At 41.2% G+C, this 24,790-nt stretch overlaps 2 protein-coding genes and 1 long non-coding RNA gene across 5 annotated transcripts in view; 1 reads left to right on the top strand and 2 right to left on the bottom strand.

Annotated features, from left to right (window-relative positions):
- lix1 (limb and CNS expressed 1) overlaps window positions 1–10,043 on the bottom strand; it is a 37,944-nt gene extending 27,901 nt beyond the window's left edge. Inside the window, exon 1 of one of the 3 annotated variants that reach the window (XM_077522474.1) lies at window positions 9,824–10,043. In XM_077522474.1, the coding sequence (XP_077378600.1) occupies window positions 9,824–9,905 (82 nt within the window). In that variant the 5' untranslated portion in view covers window positions 9,906–10,043. Of the gene's footprint in view, window positions 1–4,333; window positions 4,399–6,927; window positions 7,008–9,823 lie in introns of those variants that run through there. The other 2 variants (XM_077522479.1, XM_077522476.1) reach the window with 2 other exon arrangements.
- Window positions 639–7,590, top strand: LOC144019428 (uncharacterized). The gene is made up of 3 exons (XR_013283665.1): window positions 639–829; window positions 1,819–2,872; window positions 2,993–7,590. It is a non-coding gene; the product is annotated as an uncharacterized LOC144019428 (long non-coding RNA).
- Window positions 10,044–10,646: 603 nt separating the features above from the next.
- Window positions 10,647–23,956, bottom strand: riok2 (RIO kinase 2 (yeast)). Its single transcript, XM_077522843.1, has 10 exons — window positions 23,787–23,956; window positions 23,012–23,150; window positions 22,802–22,918; window positions 22,418–22,593; window positions 22,207–22,295; window positions 21,914–22,105; window positions 21,722–21,814; window positions 12,400–12,819; window positions 11,191–11,290; window positions 10,647–11,057 (listed from the first exon to the last, which is right to left on the bottom strand). The coding sequence occupies exons 1-10, from the start codon at window positions 23,850–23,852 to the stop codon at window positions 10,896–10,898; spliced, it is 1,554 nt and encodes a 517-aa protein (XP_077378969.1). The 5' UTR covers window positions 23,853–23,956; the 3' UTR covers window positions 10,647–10,895.
- Between the last annotated feature and the right edge of the window lie 834 nt (window positions 23,957–24,790).

Here is a 24,790-nt window from a genome sequence, read left to right as displayed (position 1 = left end):
CACGTTGAAGCAAGGTTGCACAAACTGGACGGGTCACCAACGGTTTCTTCAGATTGCCATTACGCTCATTTTGGTATATGTGCCTGCATCGACAGCACGTAAAAATGGCCTAAAATTTGAATCCGCGTGTGGTTGAATCCGATGGAGGGCTTGCGCTTGCCGCATGGTGTGGAAACCCATTTTCGCTTTAATAAAGACGACTTAGATTGTCGTTGAGTGTGACGTGGTCTTCATAATTGTTTCAACTTTGCTTGCCACTGGAGGTCGCAAAAAATCTAGATTTTTTTTCCCCACCCCCACTGGCGGATTCTCGTTCGAACGCGTTAAAAAATAATAATAATAATAAAAATAATAAAAAAAAAAATCCACTGCCGGTTCCTGACGGCAAAAAACAAAAACAAAAAAACAACAACAACAACAAAAAAACTCCCTTTTTTTTTTCTTCTTCTTCAGCGTGCCTTTTAGTTTATTTGTTTTGGTCTTTGTGCGGCCGTATCTCTCGAACCGTACGTCTGACAGATGTCAGATGTGATCGGGCTGTCAAATCGTATCAGAGTCGCCTATACGAACACGTCCCGCTACAGGATTGGCTGGCCTGGAAATTATCCAGTTGACGTCAAACATTGGAAATAGGGCCTGTGAGCTAAGAGCGCTTTTATAAACACTAGAACGACTGACTATATTGGACTGTAGCGAATCAGTGAGCTTGTTATTTTGGTAATGACGAGTGTATGATAATTTCCATCAAAATACGATAATTTTGAGGTTATGCTATGATAATCCTATATTTCCCACCTAGCAACACAAAAAGTTTGACGCTCGCTTTGAGGTACTGGTTTCATTTGAACATCACTACTTTGTACTGAACTATTAAGCATGGACACTGTAAGTCCGTCACAACTTTATTGAAGTCAAATATAATTGCTACGTGTCGGGTTACATTCGTCTCAGACAGTACTCGTGGAAATTCCTCGGCCTTGTTTGTCTTAGTTTATCTTAGTTTAGTTTAGCTTGGTACCCGTCAAAAAGAAGACTCGTTTGTTATCAACAAGTTGGCTCAGCGACGTCAGTGTAAAGTGTGCTGAATAGTGTGTGAACATGTGCGCAAGAACAAACGTCATATAAGAAAAGTAGCTTTGTGGCGCACAAGAGGAGAACTGCTGGACACTGTTTGCAAGCAGCCTCGAGTTGTGTTGAACAGAGCAGGTTTGTCACTTGTTTACGAAATAGGCTACTTTTAACAATATGTCTATTTATTCTGAAAGGAATCTTAATCCGGGGCGGCCACTGTGACGTTTCGCATCATCTTTTGCAAAATGGCTGAATGGTTCTATGTTAACCATATTTCTATACATTCCCATTCGACTTTTATGTTTCCTCGACGAATCTTGACTTTTACTAATTATTTGACATGTGTTAAGAAGTACGTCAACCAATGATCAACACGTTTCTGTAATTGGTGTTTTCATTTCTAATATTCAATGTTTGTTTTTCTTAAATTAAAACCCTTAAATTAAACCCTAAAGTTAATAAATGAAATACTTACTGGCAGGCATACATTGCGGCATACTGGTCACTGTTAATGTTGGGTGCTGGATTTAATTATTTGTATTTTTTTAATGTCCGCAACAATCAGGGTTACAGGGGTTACAGAGTTAGGTTAAGTGTTTTTTTTTGGAACAAAATACAGATAATCCCTAACATTTGCCATCTTTGTTATTCTTTCACTCATATGGCCCATCTGGTAATCTTAAATATAAAATACACAACATCAAAGTCACAACAAACTGACTATACTAAACCATGTGTGTCCCGCAGACATCAGTTAAAGATATTTTTGTCCTGAGTGGATGGAGCCAGAGTTCCCGGCGTAAGAGAGGAGGAGGACTTGGAATGGAGACTCTTCAAGTTAAAGAAGAGGAGCAGCCGCAGCCTCCCAACATTAAAAAAAAAAAAAAAAAGTTTCCTATGACTGGTGTCCATTTGAAGACTGAATTAGAAGGTCAATATGAAGAAAACAACTGGGCGGAGCCTCCAAGCAGCAGCTCAATACAACAAATCACAACGGAAGGTGATGAAGACCACCGTGGAGGATCACAAGCAGACAGCCCGTTAGCACCAACGTCATAAGGTGACGACGACTCATCATCACACTCTCCGCACACTGATGGCAATGAACAGTCTGAAGGTGATGTGGCATGTCACACTGAAGGCAAACGTAAATGTTCCCAGTGTGGAAAAACTTTTGGCAACAAGGCTAACTTGAGAACATATGTGATTGGCCACACTGGAGAGAAGCCTTTTGCCTGCTCAGTTTGTGGCCAGAGTTTCTCCCCGAAGGAACACTTAAGCCAACACAAAATAACCCACACTGGTGAGGAGCCTTTTGCCTGCTCAGTTTGTGGTCAGACTTTCTCTCTCAAGGAAACCTTAAAATCCCACACAAGAACTCACACTGGTGAGAAGCCTTTTGCCTGCTCAGATTGTGGCCAGAGTTTCTCTGAGAAGGGAACCTTAAACCGACACAAAAGAACCCACACTGGAGAAAAGCCTTTTGCCTGCTCAGTTTGTGGTCAGAGTTTCTCTCTCAAGGAAACCTTAAAAAGACACACAAGAACCCACACTGGTAAGAAGCCTTTTGCCTGCTCAGTTTGTGGCCAGAGTTTCTCTGAGAAGGGAACCTTAAACCGACACAAAAGAACCCACACTGGTGAGGAGCCTTTTGCCTGCTCAGTTTGTGGCCAGAGTTTCTCTCTCAAGGAAACCTTAAAATCCCACACAAGAACCCACACTGGAGAGAAGCGTTTTGCCTGCTCAGTTTGTGGTCAAAGATTCCCAACTAACGCCGATGCTAAGAGTCACAACTATCCTGGTGAGAATAACAGTGATTAATAAAGCTAGCTATGATCTCATTTTTGCATTTACATTTAAAAGATGGTGCGGAAATTTACTACGAAATGAATTAATGATCTGTTTATATTGTGTATTGCAGGGGTGGCCAAGTTTTGTCCTCAAGACACATCGCCAGCATGTTTTCCACGTTTTTTCTCCACTAACACACCTGGTTCATGATCAAGATCATTATCAGGCTTCTGCAAAGCTTGCTGATGAGCTGATCATTAACGAAGGAGGGAGACAATGCAAACAGCATCTGTCCGTCCTCGTCCCACGTTCAGGCTGAAGAGTGGCCGGGATGCGGCGTCTCGCTGCAGCTGCGCTTTGGCACTGGGGGTGCTGCACCGCTACGTGGGCGGCATCAGCTCGCGTGTCTGGGAGTCTTCTTAACCCTTATTTATTTATATATATATATATATATATATATATATATATATATATGTGTGTGTGTGTGTGTGTGTGTGTTCTTGTACATAATACATAGTGAGGACCAAAATACGTCTTTATCCAACAGAATGAGGACATTTTTGTGAAGTGAGGACATTTTGGCCGGTCCTCACTTTGCAAGACCTCTTTTTGAAGGTCAAGACTTGGTTTTAGAGTTTAGGTTTGAATTGGGTTATGGTTGGGGTTAGGGTAAGGCAATCATTTTTGATGGTTGCGGTTAGGGTAAGGCTCTAGGAAATGCATTATGTCAATGGATGTCCTCACAAAGATATAGGTACAAGGATGTGTGTGTGTTCTTGTACATAATACATCTTTATCCAACAGAATGAGGACATTTTTGTGAAGTGAGGACATTTTGGCCGGTCCTCACTTTGCAAGACCTCTTTTTGAAGGTCAAGACTTGGTTTTAGAGTTTAGGTTTGAATTGGGTTATGGTTGGGGTTAGGGTAAGGGTTAGGCAATCATTTTTGATGGTTGCGGTTAGGGTAAGGCTCTAGGAAATGCATTATGTGTCCTCACAAAGATATATGTACAAGGATGTGTGTGTGTGTGTGTGTGTGTTTGTGTGTTGCCCAGGCTTTATGGACTCGTTCAGACGGCAACAACAAACGAAAAAGAGCATAAACGTAGGTACAGAATTGAACTTATTTACAAAAACGAGGTTTTGGTTTGAACAGAGACAGAAATCCAAGCGGGGCAGCTAGCGACACCCTAAAAGAACAAACAATCAAAACAAAGTACTAGCTGAACTCATACCCAAAACCCTCTAAACCAAGACTAACTGAGGCGTGACAAACATAAAAGGGGACGCTCTCAGTAAAACGAAAAAAGCCTACCAACTGCTCTGACATAACCTAAAAACATAACTACAACTAAGGGTGCCACTCTAAACCTAGTGGGACTAATACAGGAAAAAAGGAAACTATGTGTTAGATGCAAATCAAAATAACGCCTAAATTAAACTATACCTTATCCACACTTGTTAACTCACCCAATGCCTTTAGCCTTAGCCAAAAGGGAGATCAGACAAAACACTCAATTAGCCTGAACACACAGTGTAACCCAAACGTCTGATCCCACTGAATGAACAGAGAGCTGGTTTTATACTGAGACCAATGATGAGCAGATTGGCTGCAGCTGTTGATGAGGTGGGTGGAAGATGATGGGCGGAGACTGAAGCAGGGTGTCTTCCCAGGGTGTGGGCATGCCCACCAGCTACTCTGTTGCCATGCTGGGAGGCTGCTCCTGACACCACACACATATATACACAAGCACACACAAAACTACCGGCCACAGGCCGTAACAGCCCCCCCCCTTACATCCCAGCCCCCTTCCATAATCATCGACAATAGAATAAAAAAACGATCTCACATTTTCTTTTGCTTTAGCAAAAAGTGTATCATTCAGCGAGATAACAGGGTGTTTCAGAAAGTGCTTTAGCTTTGCGAGCTTGGGCTCGCGTAATCACACAAGGCGAAACCAAGCGAGGCAATGTCTCACACTATTCACTACTCGTAGGGGCAGAATCTAACACTTCAAGTGCAGCTCTAACTTTCCCCCCAGTAATGTCGTTTCCCAACATCGAAATACCGCAAATGGGGAGAGCTGGACAAACCGCTACAGGTAACGTACCATTGAGCAATTCGCAGCATACATGTACATAATGTACAGGGCGTGGGGCGTACCCCATTTCTACACCCCGTAACATAGTACTGTACCAACAGGATGAGTCATTCGAAAAGGGCAGTGCGTCAGCAAGCATCACGGATTGCGAGCAAGCAGTGTCACGCAATATCTTTATCGACTTTTGGTGGCTGGGCTCACCTGACAGTGAAACCAAGCCTTCAAAAGTGAATGGTTTAAAACACGGATCTATGGCTTCCTCCTCATTGGCTGGGGAAGCTAGGTCCACATTTGGGTTTACTAGACCAACACCTTTGGGTTGTGTGGCTCTTACTGCCAGCTGAGACTGCGCTTTATGCTGTAACTTCGGACAGCGCAATATAAGATGGCCTGGTTTGCGGCAGTAAAAACAAACACTATCCTCTTTTCGCGGTGTCGAGGGTTGGCCTGTTTTAGACAGGTCCATGCCAACACGACCTCGGTCTGGGGGTACCCCAGTAAGAAACGCAACCTTGTGGGTTAGCACGTATTCATCAGCTAAGATAGCAGCATTCGCCAAAGAAGAAATTCTTTTTTAATTAAAGTGAACCAACATTCTCTCTAGGTAAGCTCTTTTTAAATTCTTCAATTAATATTAGCTCACGGAGCGCCGCAAAATCATTCACCCCACATGCAGCACACCACCGATCAAATAAAGCACCTTTATCTCGAGCAAACTCAACATAAGCCTGGGCGGCACTTTTTCGGTGGGCTCGAAATTTCTGACGGTAGGCCTCCGGCACCAATTCATATGCGCGCAAAACCGCAGTTTTAACTTTATCATAATTTAGACTGTCGGCGGGAGAAAGAGCAGAAACAACTTCCAATGCTTTGCCTTGAATTTTACACTGCAACAACAGGGGCCAGATTTCCTGGGGCCACTTTAATGCTGTTGCCAGACGTTCAAAAGCATTGTCCTCCTCGATTTCCATCCGTTTGACCTGCAATTTTAGGTCGCGCTCAGCCTGCTGCGCTCGTTCTTCCGCCTCTATTTTAAGGCGGGCGAGCCGAATTTGCAGCCGGGCCTATTCCCGAGACCCAGGGGAGCGGGAGGGTGACATGGGTTCGAACCTGGGAAGGGTTTGCGGAGTCTTTGGACGCCACTCACCCTTGGGTTCTTCCCCCTGTGCCGCCGCTTCCCCCTCATCAATGTCTCCCAGGCGACGCAACACCGGAGTACTAAACGCAGGCATGACAGGGGGAGGGAGAATACCCGGAACAGCCTCCTCAGTCTCTGCCAACAGAGGTGCTGCCCCGATCACCCCCAATTCCACAAGCCCAGCAGCCACATGAGCTCGGAGCTCATCTTTCAAAAGTTGCCTGGCCACCGGAAGTCCAAAATGCTCTGCGACAGCAAAAAGATCCTCCTTGCGGCATAACGAAAGCGCTACAAATGAAGAACCGGCAACAAATGCATCCAAATCAAACATAGTGTCTACCTAGTAGCACCCCAATTACAATTCAACAAAATTCAATCTCCCGGATGAGCCCCCACTTGTTACCGCCCAGGCTTTATGGACTCGTTCAGACGGCAACAACAAACGAAAAAGAGCATAAACGTAGGTACAGAATTGAACTTATTTACAAAAACGAGGTTTTGGTTTGAACAGAGACAGAAATCCAAGCGGGGCAGCTAGCGACACCCTAAAAGAACAAACAATCAAAACAGAAAGTACTAGCTGAACTCATACCCAAAACCCTCTAAACCAAGACTAACTGAGGCGTGACGAACATAAAAGGGGACACTCTCAGTCAAACGAAAAAAGCCTAACTGCTCTGACATAACCTAAAAACATAAATACAACTAAGGGTGCCACTCTAAACCTAGTGGGACTAATACAGGAAAAAAGGAAACTACGTGTTAGATGCAAATCAAAATAAGGCCTAAATTAAACTATACCTTACCCACACTTGTTAACTCACACAATGCCTTCAGCCTTAGCCAAAAGGGAGATCAGACAAAACACTCAATTAGCCTGAACACACAGTGTAACCCAAACGTCTGATCCCACCGAATGCACTGAGAGCTGGTTTTATACTGAGAACAATGATGAGCAGATTGGCTGCAGCTGTTGATGAGGTAGGTGGAAGATGATGGGCGGAGACTGAAGCAGGGTGTCTTCCCAGGGTGTGGACACGCCCACCAGCTACTCTGTTGCCATGCTGGGAGGCTCCTCCTGACACCACACCTGCCTACACACACACATACACAAGCACACACATGCATCCCAGTTCTGAGGACTCTGGTTCGAGTCCAGGCTCCGGCCTTCCTGAGTGGAGTTTGCATGTTCTCCCCGTGTCCGCGTGGGTCTTTTCCGGGTACTCCGGTCTCCTCCCACATTCCAAAGACATGCATGGCAGGGTAATTGGGCACTCCGAATTGTCCCTTAGGTGTGCTTGTGAGTGTGGATGGTTGTTTGTCTCTGTGTGCCCTGCAATTGGCTGGCAACCGGTCCAGGGTGTCCCCCGCCTACTGCCCAGAGCCAGCTGAGATAGCCCCCCCCCCACCCCCCGCGGCCCTTGTGAGGAATAAGTGGTCAAGAAAATGGATGGATGGATGGAATGAACCAGTTCAGGCAAATGTAAACAACAAAGATGGCTGCATGAGTCCAATAAATTCTTTGTTGTTCTGGTTGCCATTTCAAATCACATTGTGTCACATGATGAACATAAGTCTCGTATTTACATTTGCCTCGAATGCCGGAACTGACAATTTTATTTAAACTTTATTTAACCAGGATAGTCCGGTTGAGATTAAAAACCTCTTTTTCAAGGGAGTCCTGGCCAAGAGGCAGCAAAACAGTTTACATTACAGTTACAAATAAAAGTTTCACTTACAATCACATAAAAATTATATAAAACAGTTACAAATAAATGAGGCCATCTCAAGTGCTCTTAATCTGGATCTAAAATTGTTCAATGAAACTAGTTCCATTAGTATCCAGTCCTTTTGCAACATCTTCCATGCAGAAGGGGCAGAGAAACAAAAGTCTTTTTCCCTAGCTCAGTGCAGGCAAACGGAACAGAGAGCAACAAAAGATCATTAGAACGCAGACCATAAAAATCAACACTTTTCAATTTGACTAGATTACCAATATAAGAGGGCAGCAATCCAAGCATGGCCTTGTTAATAAAAGTGTACCAGTGAGTCAACCTCCTGGTGGACAAAGAAGGCCATCTCACTCGAGAATACAGTTCACAGTGATGGGTCAAGGCTCTACAATTTGTAACAAACCTCAAAGCAGAGTCAATCTTACTCAGACACTGAGCGGAAGCGTTCATATACAACACATCTCCATAATCTAAAACAGATAAAAAAGTTGCAGTGACAAGGCGCTTTTTGACCTCAAAAGAAAAACACCTATTCCGAAATTTAAAAAAAACACAGTTTTAGTTTTTTCACCAGGTTCTCAACATGGGGTTTAAAAGTCTAAGTGTCATCAAGCAAAATACCGCAATACTTATTAGGGATGCAACGATAAGGGCAATATCGTGATATCGCGATATTAAAACTGCCACAATATCATCGTCCTCATGTTCACAATATTTAAAAGGAACAAATTTGTTAAAAAATTCAGTTTGATTTCCATTTGTGCAGTTCTAGCACCCTCTAGTGGCTAGTTTATTAGTGCAATTTAATTTTCATTAGGGATGGGAAATTTTTCTGTCGTTTTTTTTTTTTTTTTTTTAATCTCCATTCGCTGCAAAATCCGTTTTGTGCTTTTTCTGAAAATCCCTTAAATGCTACACTATTCTGCTAAAGTCGTATCTAAATTAGGGATGTAACGATAAGGGCAATATTGTGATATTGTAATATTAAAGCTGCCACAATATCGTCATCGTCATGTTCACAATATTTAAATGCAACACACCTGTTAAAAAAGTCAGGTTGATTTCCATTTGTACAGATCTAGCACCCTCTAGTGGCTAGTTTATTAGTGCAATTTAATTAATTGTAATTGTAATTTAATTTAATTTAATTTTTCATTAGGGATGTTTTGGCCTTCTATGTTTAAAATCTATGCTAATTGTCAGATGAAGGGAAACCTAATTTGCTTGTGAAGCGATCAATGTGTGCTTGCATTAGTAAGTGCCTCAATATTGTTATTAGAGATTATAGGTGGTTTATATGCATTGCTGTTATGTAAAAAAGCACAATATTGTGCTTTTTTTTTAGTATGAGCTCTCTTTTTTTAGAAATATTGTGATCTTTTTTATATATCGCCAACACCACCACAATATCGTGATAATTATCTTATCGTGATCTTCATTTCGTGATATTGTATCGTGATGTTTGGATATCGTTACATCCCTAATACTTATACGAATGAACCACCTCTATTTCATTTCCCTCCAGACGATCCAAGTGGGATACAATTTCCCACTTTCCTTAAATGCAGCATTTTCCCTCGGTGAAACGCTGCTCTCTGCTCACTGAAAAGCATTGGATCATTGTAATTTAATTTGTGAGGATTACTTTTATTTGAATATGTGCTAAATGTTGTTTGACTACTGTAACAATATGCCTGTTTTTATGTATGCGAGTCGCAGTGAAATGCAATACAATACACCATAGAAATTAAGCACTGCGTTGTGGTAATAGCACAAATAACTGGATATTTGGAATTGCCACTGGAATTTAAAAACAAAGCAAGAACAACTATGGCAAAACTTGCCAATATACTAAAGCCTTTTAAAATTAGATTAATATTCGGGTATTATCATTTATAACAAGAGCTAAATGTGGGCTGTATAAGAGACTGTTCACAAAAATATTGGTTACACAATACGTGGAACAATAAGTTGAATATTTACTCACAGTCTTTAGGGCTGAGATCAATATCGCCATGGGACAAGTAGGACATGATACTGTCCTCACCTTCCACTTTATTCATCCTCATTCACAGATTCTTAAAAATTCAGTCCACTTGTCTCATTCACCTGCCTCAGGCTCCACTGCCATCCCAACACAGGACGGAAACATGACAGGGAAATAACTCAAAACTTAAAAGTAGCAAACTCCTTCTTGTTCTCTCCACCTACTAAACCCCATTTCCCCTTTCCCCCCTCCTCCGCCTCTGGGTCCACCCAGTCTCACTATGTTTTTTTTTTTTTTTGTTTTTTTTTTTGAAGCAGACCACCTTTGTCACTCTTGCTGCCAATTAGCTGAGAGGGCCCCTCACTCTCGCTACACGCAGAGGTTCAGCCCTGGAATGCTGAGTCCCTCCCATCAAGCTGTGCGGCTGGCTAATCCCCGATCGGTCACTTTAAAAGCTGCGTATAGTCGCAAAATTGAACATAGTGCAAAAGAAGAACCATGTTTTTAGTGCCATGTATATTTCCGTTGGTATTTTCACCACACCCTATCATAATGCTGCCAATTTAGTTTGCAAAAAGTGTGGTAGTAGGGGTAAACACTTGTCCCACAAGTTTTTGAGCCCACTGAGCTCAGGGTCTGAGCTCTATTCATCCTCTTGGAAATGAATAGCCTTTGTTCAAATTGGAATTCAGCCGCTTTCTGAATACCTCCAACAAAAATTCCGAGAAACCACTCATTCAACTGCCAGATCCACTTCTCTGTTCGGCGTTTAAAATGTTGTGCCAGGATTTGATTGAAATGAAATGAGTGACCATTTCTTGCATCTTTTTGGACCATATTTATTTCATCATGATTAAATTGGAATTTATTTTGTTTATGGTAATAGGTTTGTGTTTGTTTGTTTGTAAACACAAACTCTAAAGCACTTCCAGAAATGGAACAGAGAAAATAAGAAAAACATAGTCCATATTTACATTGGTAAGGTTCATCCAATATCTGGTCATAATGGCATGTTACTGGTCCAATATAGTTTATAACACTTGTGATCGTGTTCACCCACACAGACGCGCATTCATCCCCAGAAGGTGGCGCTCTCCAAACTAGACTTAATGTTGTTTTCGTTCTCTCGTCTCGATTTGGTAACCAAATTGGCCTCCCCCTTGTGCAGACGTCGCCTCTGTGCCGACTTCTGTTGCTTGGTGAGCTGTCTCCGCACCTTCTGACGAACCACATCCTGCAACACATGATAGAACAATGGCTTACTTGCATCACAACCTGACAGATGTTAGTCATAGCTGTTAAAAGTTATTTGGCAACACAAAGTCACAATCGACGCTGTCTAGACATCAGCTTGATTTCGGACTTACTGGCGGGATGGTTGAGCAGCTTCCTGTGCTGCCGGTTGTAGCCTCACTGTCTGTCCTCCTCCTTCTGTGTTCTGCGATCTGCAGGAGGCTGTCTGAGTCTCTGCAAGACAATAAGTGATTGCATCATGTGGGATTTTGCTGACATTATCAGTCATAACAAAAGCATGAAATATGGTGAGTAATAGGGTTAGGCGGTATTAAGATTTTGACACAGTTTCACCGTCTCCTCATCACACCGGGGTATACGGTAATATCGTCACATTTTTCCTCTTTAGTTTTCTGGGCATTGCATTTTGTGATTTGGATGCTCCATGGTTGCATTTGCAATGATTTTTTTTCTCTGTTTTCTAAGCTTTAATTTACCACACAAACAACACAAAACCCAAAAATATATATAATACTGTTATTAAAAGCTGAACTGTATGGTACGGGACACATGACGTGTGAAAGGCCAACCTGTCGCTGCAACGAACGAACAGTAAGGAAACAAAACAGGTCGTTCGACCCGTTATGTTATTATACATGCCTACTTGTGGTGTTTTTATTTTCTGATCTGTCGCTGAGTCTGTCCAGATGGTCATCGTCTCCCTGAATGACGGGTTTGCGATAATAGGCAGCGCTTTCTGCTCCGGCTCGCTCCTTCACAAAAGTCCGCCAGGGCCCCGCGTGTCGGCATTGCACAATTACCGTCTTCGTGCACTGTTTGCATATTGCCGCGTCGACATCTACTGGCTCGTTTTTTTTTTTTTTTTTAAATCGGGCCTGAAGCCAAAATACTGCCAAATTGCAGAAGTGGCGCCTTTTTTTTTTTTTTGCAACCAATGTAGTTGCTCGCGAGCTGCTCGGCTCCATCTTGTCTTTATTTGTTCCGGTTTATGGGCTGTCACATGACTGTCACATGACTAATTATTGCTATTATTTTTTTTTAAATAGTTATAAGTAAATAGTTATATTAAGTTGAAAACAAGTACACATTTACATGTTCTCTCAAAATATATATTTATATCATTTTATTATTATTATTTTTAAATGGCGGTATTTAAAGTGTCACTGTTTCTATTTTTAGACACCGCGGGATACCTTATTACCGCCCAACCCTAGTGAGTAAAAGGTTTGGAATGAGTGATGAAAGAACCATAAAAAGATACACGATGCTAACTTCTGCACACATAAAAAAAATATAAATAATAAAAGTTTCACTGTCAATACCTGAAAGGCTTGAACTCTTTGTTAGAAGCAGAAAGGTCTGAGAGTTCAGGGAACTCATCCTCCAGTTCTTCCTCCAAGTCATTCACTGTCTTGTCAATGCTTCTGGCATCAGTATTTAATTCCTCCCCCTCTTCTCTTTTTTCACTCTCCCCCTCTTCTTTATCATTCTCCTCTTCATCCTGCATGTCAGCATTGCTGACCGTCAGGCCCTCAAGTTCCAGAATTGCATTATTGTAGTCAGTCACATCCACACTTTGCTCCTCTGTTTCGACGTCCTCGCCGGTCTCCACTTCGTCGCTGTCTGCTTCCTCATCATCTTGCTCTCCCTCAGGTCCAGCTGGATGGAGCATTGCGGCATCTTCCTCCAGATCTTTGGTGAAACCACTCGCTGAGACTTCGACATCGAGAGAGCATGAACGTCTGTAAGAAAACAAAACAAAACAAAATGTTTTTCCTGTACGTGTAAATGGATACTTGACTCATTGAGCAATTTTTAACAGTAAAAAGTTAGTATTTTGTCCCAAATTAATTGAATTATCTTTCATGTGCATTAATACCTTTAAAAATACTTTTCTCCACTTGCTGTGTACTGAAGATGATATTACCTGCGCTGAGGAAATAGGTAACAACCAATCACGGCTCACCTGTTTTCTGGGATTGCTCAGCAAACTGCGCCATGATTGGTCGTTACGTTTTTCCTCAGCACAGGTGATAACTTGAAGGTTATCATTAAAATGGTCATGAAGTGTTTAGCGATGTACTAACTTTAGGGCAGGGCCGTCCAAATGTTTTCATTTGAGGGCCTCATACAGAAAATCAGAAGGACGCAAGGGCCGCATAATGTTATGAAGAGAAATTGTGTTTAGTCCTAAAAATTGTACAAGTAATTTATTTGTGCTTTTGCATATTTAGAAAAATGCTACAGTATATAAACCAATTTATTTGTAATAAATTTTCTATTGGCTGCTGCTTGATGATGTCACTTCTGTGTGACATACTTTCAAACGTCATTTACTCATTATTCCGGTTTATATCAAAATAAATCTACTAAAAATCCCATTTAAAATAATCCCCAAAGGCTCATGCATTAATTACCAAAGACTAAAACGAAGGACATGTTTGCTATAATTATAGTTCCATCCATCCATCCATCCCTCCATCTTCTTTACCGCTCATTCCTCACAAGGGTCGGGGGCGGGGTGGAATAATTATAGTTCGTTTTGTAAACATAAAATGTAGTCTCAGTTAGTTTTCGTTTTTTAAAAGGCGTTTTTATTTTATTTAGTTAACAATATTGGTTTAGAATTTTAGTTTTAGTTTTTTCATTAGTTTTAGTTAACTAAAATAACCTTTAATGGCACCTGTTTTTCGATATCCCCTCTTCTTCTTTGACCATCTCCAAACATTTTCGTTTTATTTTATTTGAACGGAGTAAAATGCCATTTTTAGCATATGTCGTGGGCCACTGAAAAATGGACGGCGGGCCGCAAATGGCCCCCGGGCCATAGTTTGGACATCTCTGTTTTAGGGCAAGGTAAGTACTGATTTAAGGTATCGGGGTGATGTTGGTTGATACTGGTGGCCGTTTCACGAACTACAAATTAAAAATTATTGCCATTAATTTCATTAAATTTTGGGATATATAAGTCTATGGAGAGAAATTTGTGTCTTTATTTTCAATCAAACAAAAAAGGAATTTGCAATCAAAAAAAAATTTCAATCAAACAAAAAGGGGATTTGCAACCTCAAATAAATTTTAATCAAACAAAAAAGGGTTTTCATATAAAATAAAAATTTGCAAACAAAAAAAAACATTTCAAACATGGATTTGTATTTTAATAAAATCTTTTGCAAGTATTTTTTTCGTTTTGTTTGCGAATCTGTTTTTTGGTTGCGAATCTGTTTTTTGGTTGCGGATCTGTTTTTTGGTTGCGGATCTGTTTTTTGATTGAAACCTGTTTTTTGGTTGCGAATCTTTTTCTGTGTTGTGTGGGCGGGGTCCTCCGTTCAACCGATGATAGAAGCCTTGTCATTGGTCAGCTTGGAAGCCGCTGCGACAACTTTCATTGGTCAGATAGGAATGGGGGTGTGACAATGTTCGTCTGACTATTTCCTGGTTCATTTTGTCCAGTCGCCGCCAGCATCGAGGTAAATATGACCCCCCCCCACCACTTTTAGTTTTCCGTTTTGTTTATCTGACATTTATCTAAAAGCAACCCTTGATCTATCATTTATCCGGTGATTTGTTCTAACCATTACAATTAACGTAATCACTCACTCAGCATTGCTTAGCCATGTTAGCTAGCTAGGTAACTGATGGTCCGATACATGAGTCAGTCATGAAGCTATGTTGTTGGCAGTCAAAACACAAATATACGGCTAATTTGGGATAGCTGTTAGGATGAAGTTTTTTTGTTTTTTTTTATACTCATAAAGAAACCTTTGCATTTGTTTCACATACAGGCAGGGCTGGGAATCGAATTTATTTACACTAGCTGCTTTCCCTAAATCTTGGATGTTTGAAGTAGAGATTAAATTCGTGATAATTCTGTGATTATTATTTATTGGTCCTGGTCGTTTACTGTATGAGTCAGATTGAAACAGAAGGGGAATCTGAGTTGTAGGTGTACTTTTGCAATTACACTGACTAGATTTTTTCTTTTAGAGTGCGAGCAGACCAAGGGGTAGAAAATGTAGACATAGCGAGATGCATGTTTACTGTAAGAGGAGCAGGCCAGGGCAGTTTTATTGCTGGTAAAAGCGTACATAACCAGAGGAAAAAACTTTATATGAGTAAAAGTTCTTGGAGTTACTGTAGCTTTCATAAATGTATTTGATATTACAGATCCAGCAAGCTGAAGAGACACTACCCTTGGACCATCACGGTGAACACGGGATCGTTATACCTGACATCCACTGTCGTTTACCTGAGGAAAGACTTGTTGCTTTACGGCAAATCAATCCAAACAAGGAGTCCTTGAGTTTTGGTCGCGTCATTTATTTGCAGACTCTCAATGTTGCTTCTAATGCTAGTGTCTCGTGGCCCAAAGGGTCATTTAAATTTATGTAAAAAATGAAAATAAATTCCTGTGTAAAACAGTTTGACTTTTATTTAATAAAAAAAAGCATGCATATGAACTAACAACCAGTCAATTATTCAGCATTTTATAGATTTTATACAGACATTTTTCTCAAGAAATGATTGGCCTGCCAACAAGAAATCAAGAAAGCTCAGAAAATGAACTGTTAAACTTAAAACAAACATTTTGGTAGGAACAGCCTGTAATTACTCAAAAAAAATGAAATGGATGTGATTATTTTTTTTTTCCCTTTCAATTACACTGTGTCAAATCTGGCATCAAAGGTGATAGCAGTCAGTAGATGTGATTTAAAGGAATGGTAATCACTCATATGAGCAGTTGGAAATGTAATGGTGTTTGTGCAGGGGGTAACATAATGTGTGACCTGGCATTTGTACCTCACAATTGTGGTCAAAGTTTATTGATATTTTAAATTGCTCTCTGTCTGACATAAGCAGGTGCTTGTGGCCCTGCTCAGTTATCCACAGCATCACCTCATGAAGAGAGGTGACCAACCACCAACTTCATCTTCTGCATCTAAAAAGTAAAGAAAAGTGTGCTTGAATTAAGTACCAAACATGTAAAAAAAAAAATATGACAAAGTTATGTTTGACACATGTTTTGAACATTATTGAAACAGGAAAACTACAATGAAACAATCACAGGAACTAAATGTATTTATATTACGTAATCTGTCACTTCCTCTGTATTTCAAACACCCAAGACATAATAAATGTAGCAGAGGCTACTTATTTCAATGACCAGAACTTCTCATAAGTGATTAATAATTAGCATTTTATTAATGTAATGATGTAATGTAATAAAATAATCATGAATAAGCATAATAACAGCTATCTCAGCAGGCCGTTTATTTGGGCCGTTTCTCGTACCAACAAAACATCACGATTCATGACTAGACTAACCAAAATCACACGGTTACGTGGCCTGGATCCTAGTAGTAGCAGTGTCACCGCTTTGACGGTGCATGAGTTCCCCCTCTTTTTCAACCTGACTCGTACAGTAAACAACCAGGACCAATAAATAATAATCACAGAATTATCACGAATTTAATCTCTACTTCAAACATCCAAGATTTAGGGGAAGCAGCTAGTGTAAATAAATTCGATTCCCAGCCCTGCCTGTATGTGAAACAAATGCAAAGGTTTCTTTATGAGTATAAAAAAAACAACAAAACTTCATCCTAACAGCTATCCCAAATTAGCCGTATATTTGTGTTTTGACTGCCAACAACATAGCTTCATGACTGACTCATGTATCGGACCATCAGTTACCTAGCTAGCTAACATGGCTAAGCAATGCTGAGTGAGTGATTACGTTAATTGTAATGGTTAGAACAAATCACCGGATAAACGATAGATCAAGGGTTGCTTTTAGATAAATGTCAGATAAACAAAACGGAAAACTAAAAGTGGGGGTGGGGGGGGGGTCATATTTACCTCGATGCTGGCGGCGACTGGACAAAATGAACCAGGAAATAGTCAGACGAACATTGTCACACCCCCATTCCTATCTGACCAATGAAAGTTGTCGCAGCGGCTTCCAAGCTGACCAATGACAAGGCTTCTATCATCGGTTGAACGGAGGACCCCGCCCACACAACACAGAAAAAGATTCGCAACCAAAAAACAGGTTTCAATCAAAAAACAGATTCGCAACCAAAAAACAGATTCGCAAACAAAACGAAAAAAAATGCTTGCAAAAGATTTTATTAAAATACAAATCCATGTTTGAAATGTTTTTTTTTGTTTGCAAATTTTTATTTTATATGAAAACCCTTTTTTGTTTGATTAAAATTTATTTGAGGTTGCAAATCCCCTTTTTGTTTGATTGAAATTTTTTTTTGATTGCAAATCCCCTTTTTGTTTGATTGAATTTTTTTTTTGATTGCAAATTCCTTTTTGTTTGATTGAAAATAAAGACACAAATTTCTCTCCATATAAGTCTTTCTTAAAATTATCTGTCATTGTTTTTTTTGGGTTTTTTTTTTTTGGGGGGGGGGGGGGGGGTATCTTTTACATATCAAACCTAGACCTAGTTGAGTACCGATACCAGCCTTATTCTAAAGGGCCTGTCAGTGGGTTTGACAGTTTCTGTTAGTAAATGAACCGTTTCTGTTTGTAAACAAACAATTCAAAATGGGCGCCTCCCATGGCTCAACCCACACGAGCTCAACGTTCACACCCCCTGTCTCTGCCCACCGCCCCCCTTCCTCTGATCACTCTAATCACTCTACTCGTAAACAAACAACCCGTCTGCCTACACGCCCCCCGCCGCTCCAGCCACGCCCACTCCCAACCCCCGCTCTGCGATTGGGTGGAGGGGGAAACAACCGTCTGGCCACAGACACCACCCAGAAACGTCCCGTTGTTGACAAAACAAACACAAAATGGTAAAATATAGGCTGGAGGTTGGGGGTAAATTAAAAAACTCACCACCATACATTAACTTAAGCCTAGAGGAGTAGACTGAGAAGGAGTTAAAAGTGTGTGCATCCTGTATTTAAAAAGTGCCTTTTCCAGAGTGAAACTGGCAGACAGCGCCTTTAAGGTACCACAACTTGCAACGGTGCGGTACTCTTGTGGCCATTTTTCAATCATAAACTAGAAATAAGAAGTATAGAAATAGAAAATTACCATTAACTTCATGAAATTTTAGGGAAAGTGCTATATTTTGACATGTAGGTCTTTCTTCAAAATTATGACCTTTTTTATGTACTAGTGGTATTTGTATTGTGGTATTTGGTAATGTAGCCGCAAGGGGACACAAGCCAGTGTCTTCTTGTGCCAGTCCCATGCCCGAATAAATACAGAGGGTTGTGTCAGGAAGGGCATCCGACGTAAAACTTTGGCCAAAACAAACATGCGAATCAAATATATGACTTCGATACTGGATCGGTTGGGGCCCGGGTTAACAACGACCGCCATCGGTGCTGTTGACCTACAGGGTGCCGGTGGAAATTGGACTACTGTTGGTCGAAGAAGGAGAGGAGGAAGATGTGTTCGTAGGAAGAAAGAGAAGAGGAACACCACTAGTCTAGGACTTAGAGTAGGGACTTTGAATGTTGGGAGTATGACAGGAAAAGGTAGAGAGCTGGTTGACATGATGCAGAGGAGGAAGGTGGACATACTGTGTGTTCAGGAGACCAGGTGGAAAGGGAGCAAAGCTAGAAGTTTAGGAGCTGGTTTCAAATTGTTTTATCATGGGTTAAATAGGAAGAGAAATGGAGTAGGAATTATCGTGAAGGAGGAGTTTGTTAAGAACGCCCTGGAGGTAAAAAGAGTGTCAGATAGGGTCATGAGCCTGAAGTTAGGAATCGAAGGTGTGATGATCAACGTTGTTAGTGGGTATGCACCACAGGTAGGATGTGAGCTGGAGGAGAAGGAGAACTTTTGGTTGGAACTTGATGAAATGATGCAGAGCATCCCTAGAAGTGAGAGAGTTGTCATTGGTGCAGACTTCAATGGACATGTTGGTGCAGGAAACAGAGGAGATGAGGAGGTGATGGGCAGGTTTGGTATCCAGGAGAGGAACGCAGAAGGACAGCTGGTGGTTGATTTTGCAAAAAGGATGGAAATGGCTGTTGTGAATACTTTCTTCCAGAAGAGGCAGGAACATAGGGTGACCTACAAGAGTGGAGGTAGAAGTACACAGGTAGACTACATCTTGTGTAGACGGTGTAATTTGAAGGAGATCAGCGACTGCAAAGTAGTGGTAGGTGAGAGTGTAGCCAGACAGCATAGGATGGTTGTGTGTAGGATGACTCTGGTGGTGAGGAAGACAAAGAGGCCAAGGGCAGAGCCAAGGACGAAATGGTGGAAGCTGAAAAAGGAAGAGTGTTGTATGGCTTTCAGAAAGGAGTTGAGAAAGGCTCTGGGTGGTGAGGATGTGCTCCCAGATGACTGGACAACTACAGCAAATTTGATCAGGCAGACAGGTAGGACAGTCCTTGGTGTGTCATCTAGAAGGAAAGGAGATAAGGAGACTTGGTGGTGGAATGAGGAGGTGCAGAAGTGGATACAGAAAAAGAGGTTAGCTAAGAAGAAGTGGGACACTGGGAAGACTGAAGAAAGTAGAAAGGAGTACAGGGAAATACAGCGTAAGGTGAAAGTAGAAGTGGCAAAGGCCAAACAAGGGGCCTACGATGACTTGTATGCTAGGTTGGACAGTAAGGAGGGAGAGAATGATCTATACAGGTTGGCAAGGCAAAGAGATAGAGATGGGAAGGATGTGCAGCAGGTTAGGGTAATAAAGGATAGGGATGGAAGAGTGTTGACAGATGCCAGCGGTGTGATGGGAAGATGGAAAGAGTACTTTGAAGAGTTGATGAATGAGGAAAATGAGAGAGAACGAAGAGTAGAAGGGGCGACTGTTGTGGACCAGGAAGTAGCAAAGATTAGTAAGGATGAAGTGAGAAGGGCATTGAAGAGGATGAAGAGTGGAAAGGCACTCGGTCCTGATGATATACCTGTGGAGGTATGGAAGTGTCTAGGAGAGGTAGCAGTAGAATTTCTGACTGGGTTGTTCAACAGGATCTTAGATAGTGAGAAAATGCCTGAGGAATGGAGGAGAAGTGTGCTGGTGCCCATTTTTAAGAACAAGGGAGACCTGCAGAATTGTGGCAACTACAGAGGAATAAAGCTGATGAGCCACACAATGAAACTATGGGAAAGAGTAGTGGAAGCTAGACTGAGGGCAGATGTGAACATTTGTGAGCAGCAGTATGGTTTCATTCCAAAAAAAAAAAAAAAAAAAAAAAAAAAAAAAAAAAAAAAAAAAAAAGGAGTACGACAGATGCAGTATTTGCTTTGAGGATGTTGATTGAAAAGTATAGAGAAGGTCAGAAGGGGCTGCATTGTGTCTTTGTTGACCTGGAGAAAGCTTATGACAGGGTGCCCAGAGAGGAACTGTGGTTTTGTATGAGGAAGTCTGGAGTGGCGGAGAAGTATGTTCAAGTGGTGCAGGACATGTATGAGGACTGTAAGACAGTGGTGAGGTGTGCTGTAGGTGTGACGGAGGAGTTCAAGGTGGAGGTGGGACTACATCAGGGATCAGCTCTGAGCCCCTTCTTGTTCGCAATGGTTATGGACAGGATGACAGATAAGGTTAGACAGGAATCCCCATGGACTATGATGTTTGCAGATGACATAGTGATCTGTAGTGAGAGCAGGGAACAGGTGGAAGAGAAGCTAGAGGCGTGGAGGTTTGCCCTGGAAAGGAGGGGAATGAAGGTTAGCCGTAGCAAGACGGAGTATCTGTGCGTGAATGAGAGGGACCCAAGTGGAAGAGTGAGGTTACAGGAAACCAAGAAGGTGGAGGAGTTTAAGTATTTAGGGTCAACAGTCCAGAGCAATGGAGAGTGTGGAATAGAAGTGAAGACGCGTGTGCAGGCAGGCTGGAACGGGTGGAGAAAAGTGTCAGGTGTGATGTGTGATAGAAGAGTTTCAGCTAAAATGAAAGGAAAGGTTTATAAAACTGTGGTGAGACCAGCAATGTTGTTTGGTCTGGAGACAGTGCCACTGAGAAAAAGACAGGAGGCAGAGCTGGAGGTGGCAGAGATGAAGATGCTGAGATTCTCTTTGGGAGTGACCAGGTTGGATAGGATCAGGAATGAGTACATCAGAGGGACAGCACATGTTAGAAGCTTTGGAGATAAAGTCAGAGAGGCCAGACTTAGATGGTTTGGACATGTCCAGAGGAGAGATAGTGACTATATTGGAAGAAGGATGCTGAGTTTTCAAATGCCAGGCAGAAGATCGAGAGGAAGACCAAAGAGGAGGTTTATGGATGTAGTTAAAGAGGACATGAAGATAGTTGGTGTGAGAGCAGAGGATGCAGAGGACAGAGTTAGATGGAGGCAACTGATTCGCTGTGGCGACCCCTGAAGGGGAAAGAAGAAGAAGAAGAAGAAGAAGAAGAAGAAGAAGAAGAAGAAGAAGAAGAAGAAGAAGAAGAAGTGGTTTCGGTATTTGGTATTGGTATCGTTGACTACTCCTATTTGCATCAGTCTGAAAATAAGTGGTGTTGAACATTTCCAATCATAACTACTCATGGAATCGATACTTAGTATCGGTGACTACTTGAATTTGGTTCTCGTACAGGCCTGAAAAAAGTGGGATTGATCATCCCTAATCAACTTTATTATGAAACCTGTCAATGACACACATTTTAGTTTCATGCTATATTACAGTACAGTTGTATTCCATTTTCCAGTGAGACATTACCTGATATTCTTGAAGGTTGGGAACAGCTCGCTCTCGTAATTATATCGTTTTGCAAAGAAATCTCTGATACATTTGACATCTCGATCAAAATACCTACAAAATCAGAGAAGGGAGTGAAAAGGTGATGGATCTGCATTGATTCACTCATCTGAAAGGTTTCGCAATGAGGTGTTTGCAGGCACAAGCGCTTACCATTCAGCATTAGGGTGTGAGGTGGACACCATCTGAGGGAAGTCGATCATGGTTATGTGATCCTGGTCGTCCAGCATCAGATTGAACTCGTTAAAATCTCCATGAATCAGGCCATGGTTGGCCAGTTTGACGATGAGCTCCATGAACTCGCTGTACAGGGCCGGTGGATCTTGCAACTCGTGCACCTGACACCTGATATGAGCATGAAGACAATTCATTAGAATATCTGCAATGAGAAGCAAAATTATGACAGAAAGACGGTTTGCTTTTTTTTTTTTTCCCTCTCTCCTCACAGTGGATATCCATTGATGAGCTCCATTACTACCGCATGTCTGTTGTAGTCCACAGGCTTGGGTACAGGGAAGCCTCTGTCATAAAGTGCCTGGGTGAAAGAATGTGTCGATATAAATTAATAAATTAAACTACACCTTTACTCTACCCTGATAAGCAGCTATATCCCAGATAAGATGCATAAGACTGACAGTGCGGCATGGCTTGCATTACCTTCATGTAGGCAAACTCCTTCATGGCAGACAGTCGAGAGAGGTAGAGCCATGACATGTTTTTCCTGTGCTTGTGGTAATCTCTCTTATTCTTTAGGTTTCTGAAGGAGGTGCGACCCAATCTGTGAAGCTTCAGTGCATACTGCTCCCCATCTTGATTTGCTACAATATAAATATCTGAAGAAATGGAGATCAGGTTCGATCGAACATTTGACAGGTGTACATCTGTGGAAACCAAATCCTATACTGGCATACTGTCAATGCAGCTTTCAAAAGATAGATTTACAATTTAATGAGATCCAATACACTTTGATAACATTAAAGTATACTTAAAAAAAATCTTTAGTGGTTAAACCCCTACCGACTGTAAAATGTGCAAACTTACCTGACTCTTTCCCTACACCCATTTGGTTTCCAACTGAAGCAATAACATCTCTGGCAGACAAGGCCTTGAGGGCTAAGTAGTCATATCCTCCGAAGTTCAACCTGTAGCCTTGCACAGCTGAAATGTAATACACAGCAAGTTAGAACACAACACGGAGCATTCTATTCTTATAACAACCAAAAACGTGCAAGGTCGAATCGCTATGATTACTCTTTGTGCGTTCGTAGGCCACAAGTTTATGTTTGACCAGCTCTCGGAGGACCTTGTTGCAGCCACCATGTTTGAGACTGGCGATGGAAGATAGGAGACTCACTGGAACAATCTCATGGTTCTTCATCCCCATCTCAACCTACAAGCAGAGATGTGATAATATAACTATTAAATAAAATTTATAAACGCTGACAAAAGTTTGGACTGTCAGATATAGGCATTAGTCAGTGTCAGTCAGTTGTGATTAATTCTGATTTTTTTTAAACATCCAAAGTAATCTGTTCGTCAAAATTTAAAACAGAACTAAAAGAGAACTCATCTTGTATGCTTTAATTATTATTGCTGCCTGTTATAGTGTTGTCATCACACTGACATACAGTAGGCCTACGTACAAACAAATTTTGAGAAACGATATTATTACATGCACTAATCAAACGAACCAACAAAACGTTTGTTCAATAAAAAAGCGTACAGTATTTTCCATTGACAATCTGCATATAAATTAAAAGGGACGCATTTTACGACACTAAGTTGAGGAACGCTTCTCTGAAGGGTATGTTACCGTATGAAGGTGTCAAGTACCACGGTAAATCTAGATTCCTCACATATATTCGGTTACTTAATATTATCGTTGACATAAATGCAACACATGTAAAGCGATAACCACAATTTGTTTCATCATGAGTAAAACATGTCGCTAAATCATGTCTAATAATGTGGAAAACAAAATTAGCCTAGCCGAGGCTAACAGCTGGGTATGAAAAATATACTTTACCGCCGTGAGCACTCGGAAGTCATCTCGAGACAAGTATCTCAACACCACCACATTCAATTTCCCCATGTTTTAAACGGCGAGTCTGTCAAATAATAATTCGAAATATGTCAAAACAAGATGCACATTTTTTTTTGTAAACACATGGACAAAACGGAAGTCGAGGAACGGAAGTTACGTCATTTTGAAGGTACCAGTTGAAAGCAGACAGAAGGATAAGTGAGCACCATCTCGTGGTTAAAACAAGAATTTAATACAGTACTGTACCCATTTCTTTATTTTGTTCAGAATATAATAAAGACCATCCATCCATCCATCCATCCATCCATCCATCCATCCATCCATCCATTTTCTTGACCGCTTATTCCCCACAAGGGTCGCGGAGGGTGCTGGAGCCTATCTCAGCTGGCTGTGGGCAGTAGGCGGGGTACACTCTGGACTGGTTGCCAGCCAATCGCAATAATAAAGACAGTTCAAAAAAAAAAAAAAAAAAAAAAATTCGTGAAAGGAGGTATTTGCTTGAAGCACACTTTGAAATAAATAAATTAGTAGAATACTGACAATTCAGAGAAGTGTGGTTTGCTATGAACAGTGTGGCTTTTGTTGAAAAATACAGCTACAAGAACAGAACATGCAAACTCCATGCAAGAATTTTGGAGCTGAGAGTCGAGTTCAAAATCTCAGAACGCTGAGGCAATAAAAACAAACATCATTAAAAAAAGAAAAAAAGAAAAAAAACAAACAAACCCTCAGCAGTCAATATCCATCCATTCATATTCTATTGAAAAAATAAATAAAAAAATAAAAACAGATACCAAACCTAAAATATGAGTTTGATCACGTATGATGTTGATACAATATGGCGTGCACACTGTTCCTTGTAGTAAGTAATAATGACGCTAGGTGGCACTGTGATACAATTGAAGAAGTGTGCAATACAGTTGTCTTTGTCTCTCCAGGCTTATCGTCTCATTTTTAGCTTCATTTTTAAGTCGAGTTTTGAAAAT

The sequence above is a fragment of the Festucalex cinctus genome, chromosome 5, assembly GCF_051991245.1.
Source record: "Festucalex cinctus isolate MCC-2025b chromosome 5, RoL_Fcin_1.0, whole genome shotgun sequence".
In the NCBI taxonomy this organism is placed as follows: Eukaryota; Metazoa; Chordata; class Actinopteri; order Syngnathiformes; family Syngnathidae; genus Festucalex; species Festucalex cinctus.
The sequence above is the reverse complement of the archived record's forward strand: the minus strand, read 5'-3'. Positions and strand labels throughout refer to the sequence as shown.

What these genes read in the sequence shown, in the direction of transcription:
- riok2 (XM_077522843.1), bottom strand. Translation starts at nt 23,852, where the DNA reads ATGGGGAAATTGAATGTGGTGGTGTTGAGATACTTGTCTCGAGATGAC. An exon ending in AGGAGTTTGCCTACATGAAG is followed by an intron (nt 22,296 to 22,417) that starts GTAATGCAAGCC and finishes TCTTTCACCCAG; the next exon opens with GCACTTTATGACAGAGGCTT. An exon ending in GCTGCTCAACCATCCCGCCA is followed by an intron (nt 11,058 to 11,190) that starts GTAAGTCCGAAA and finishes CATGTGTTGCAG; the next exon opens with GATGTGGTTCGTCAGAAGGT.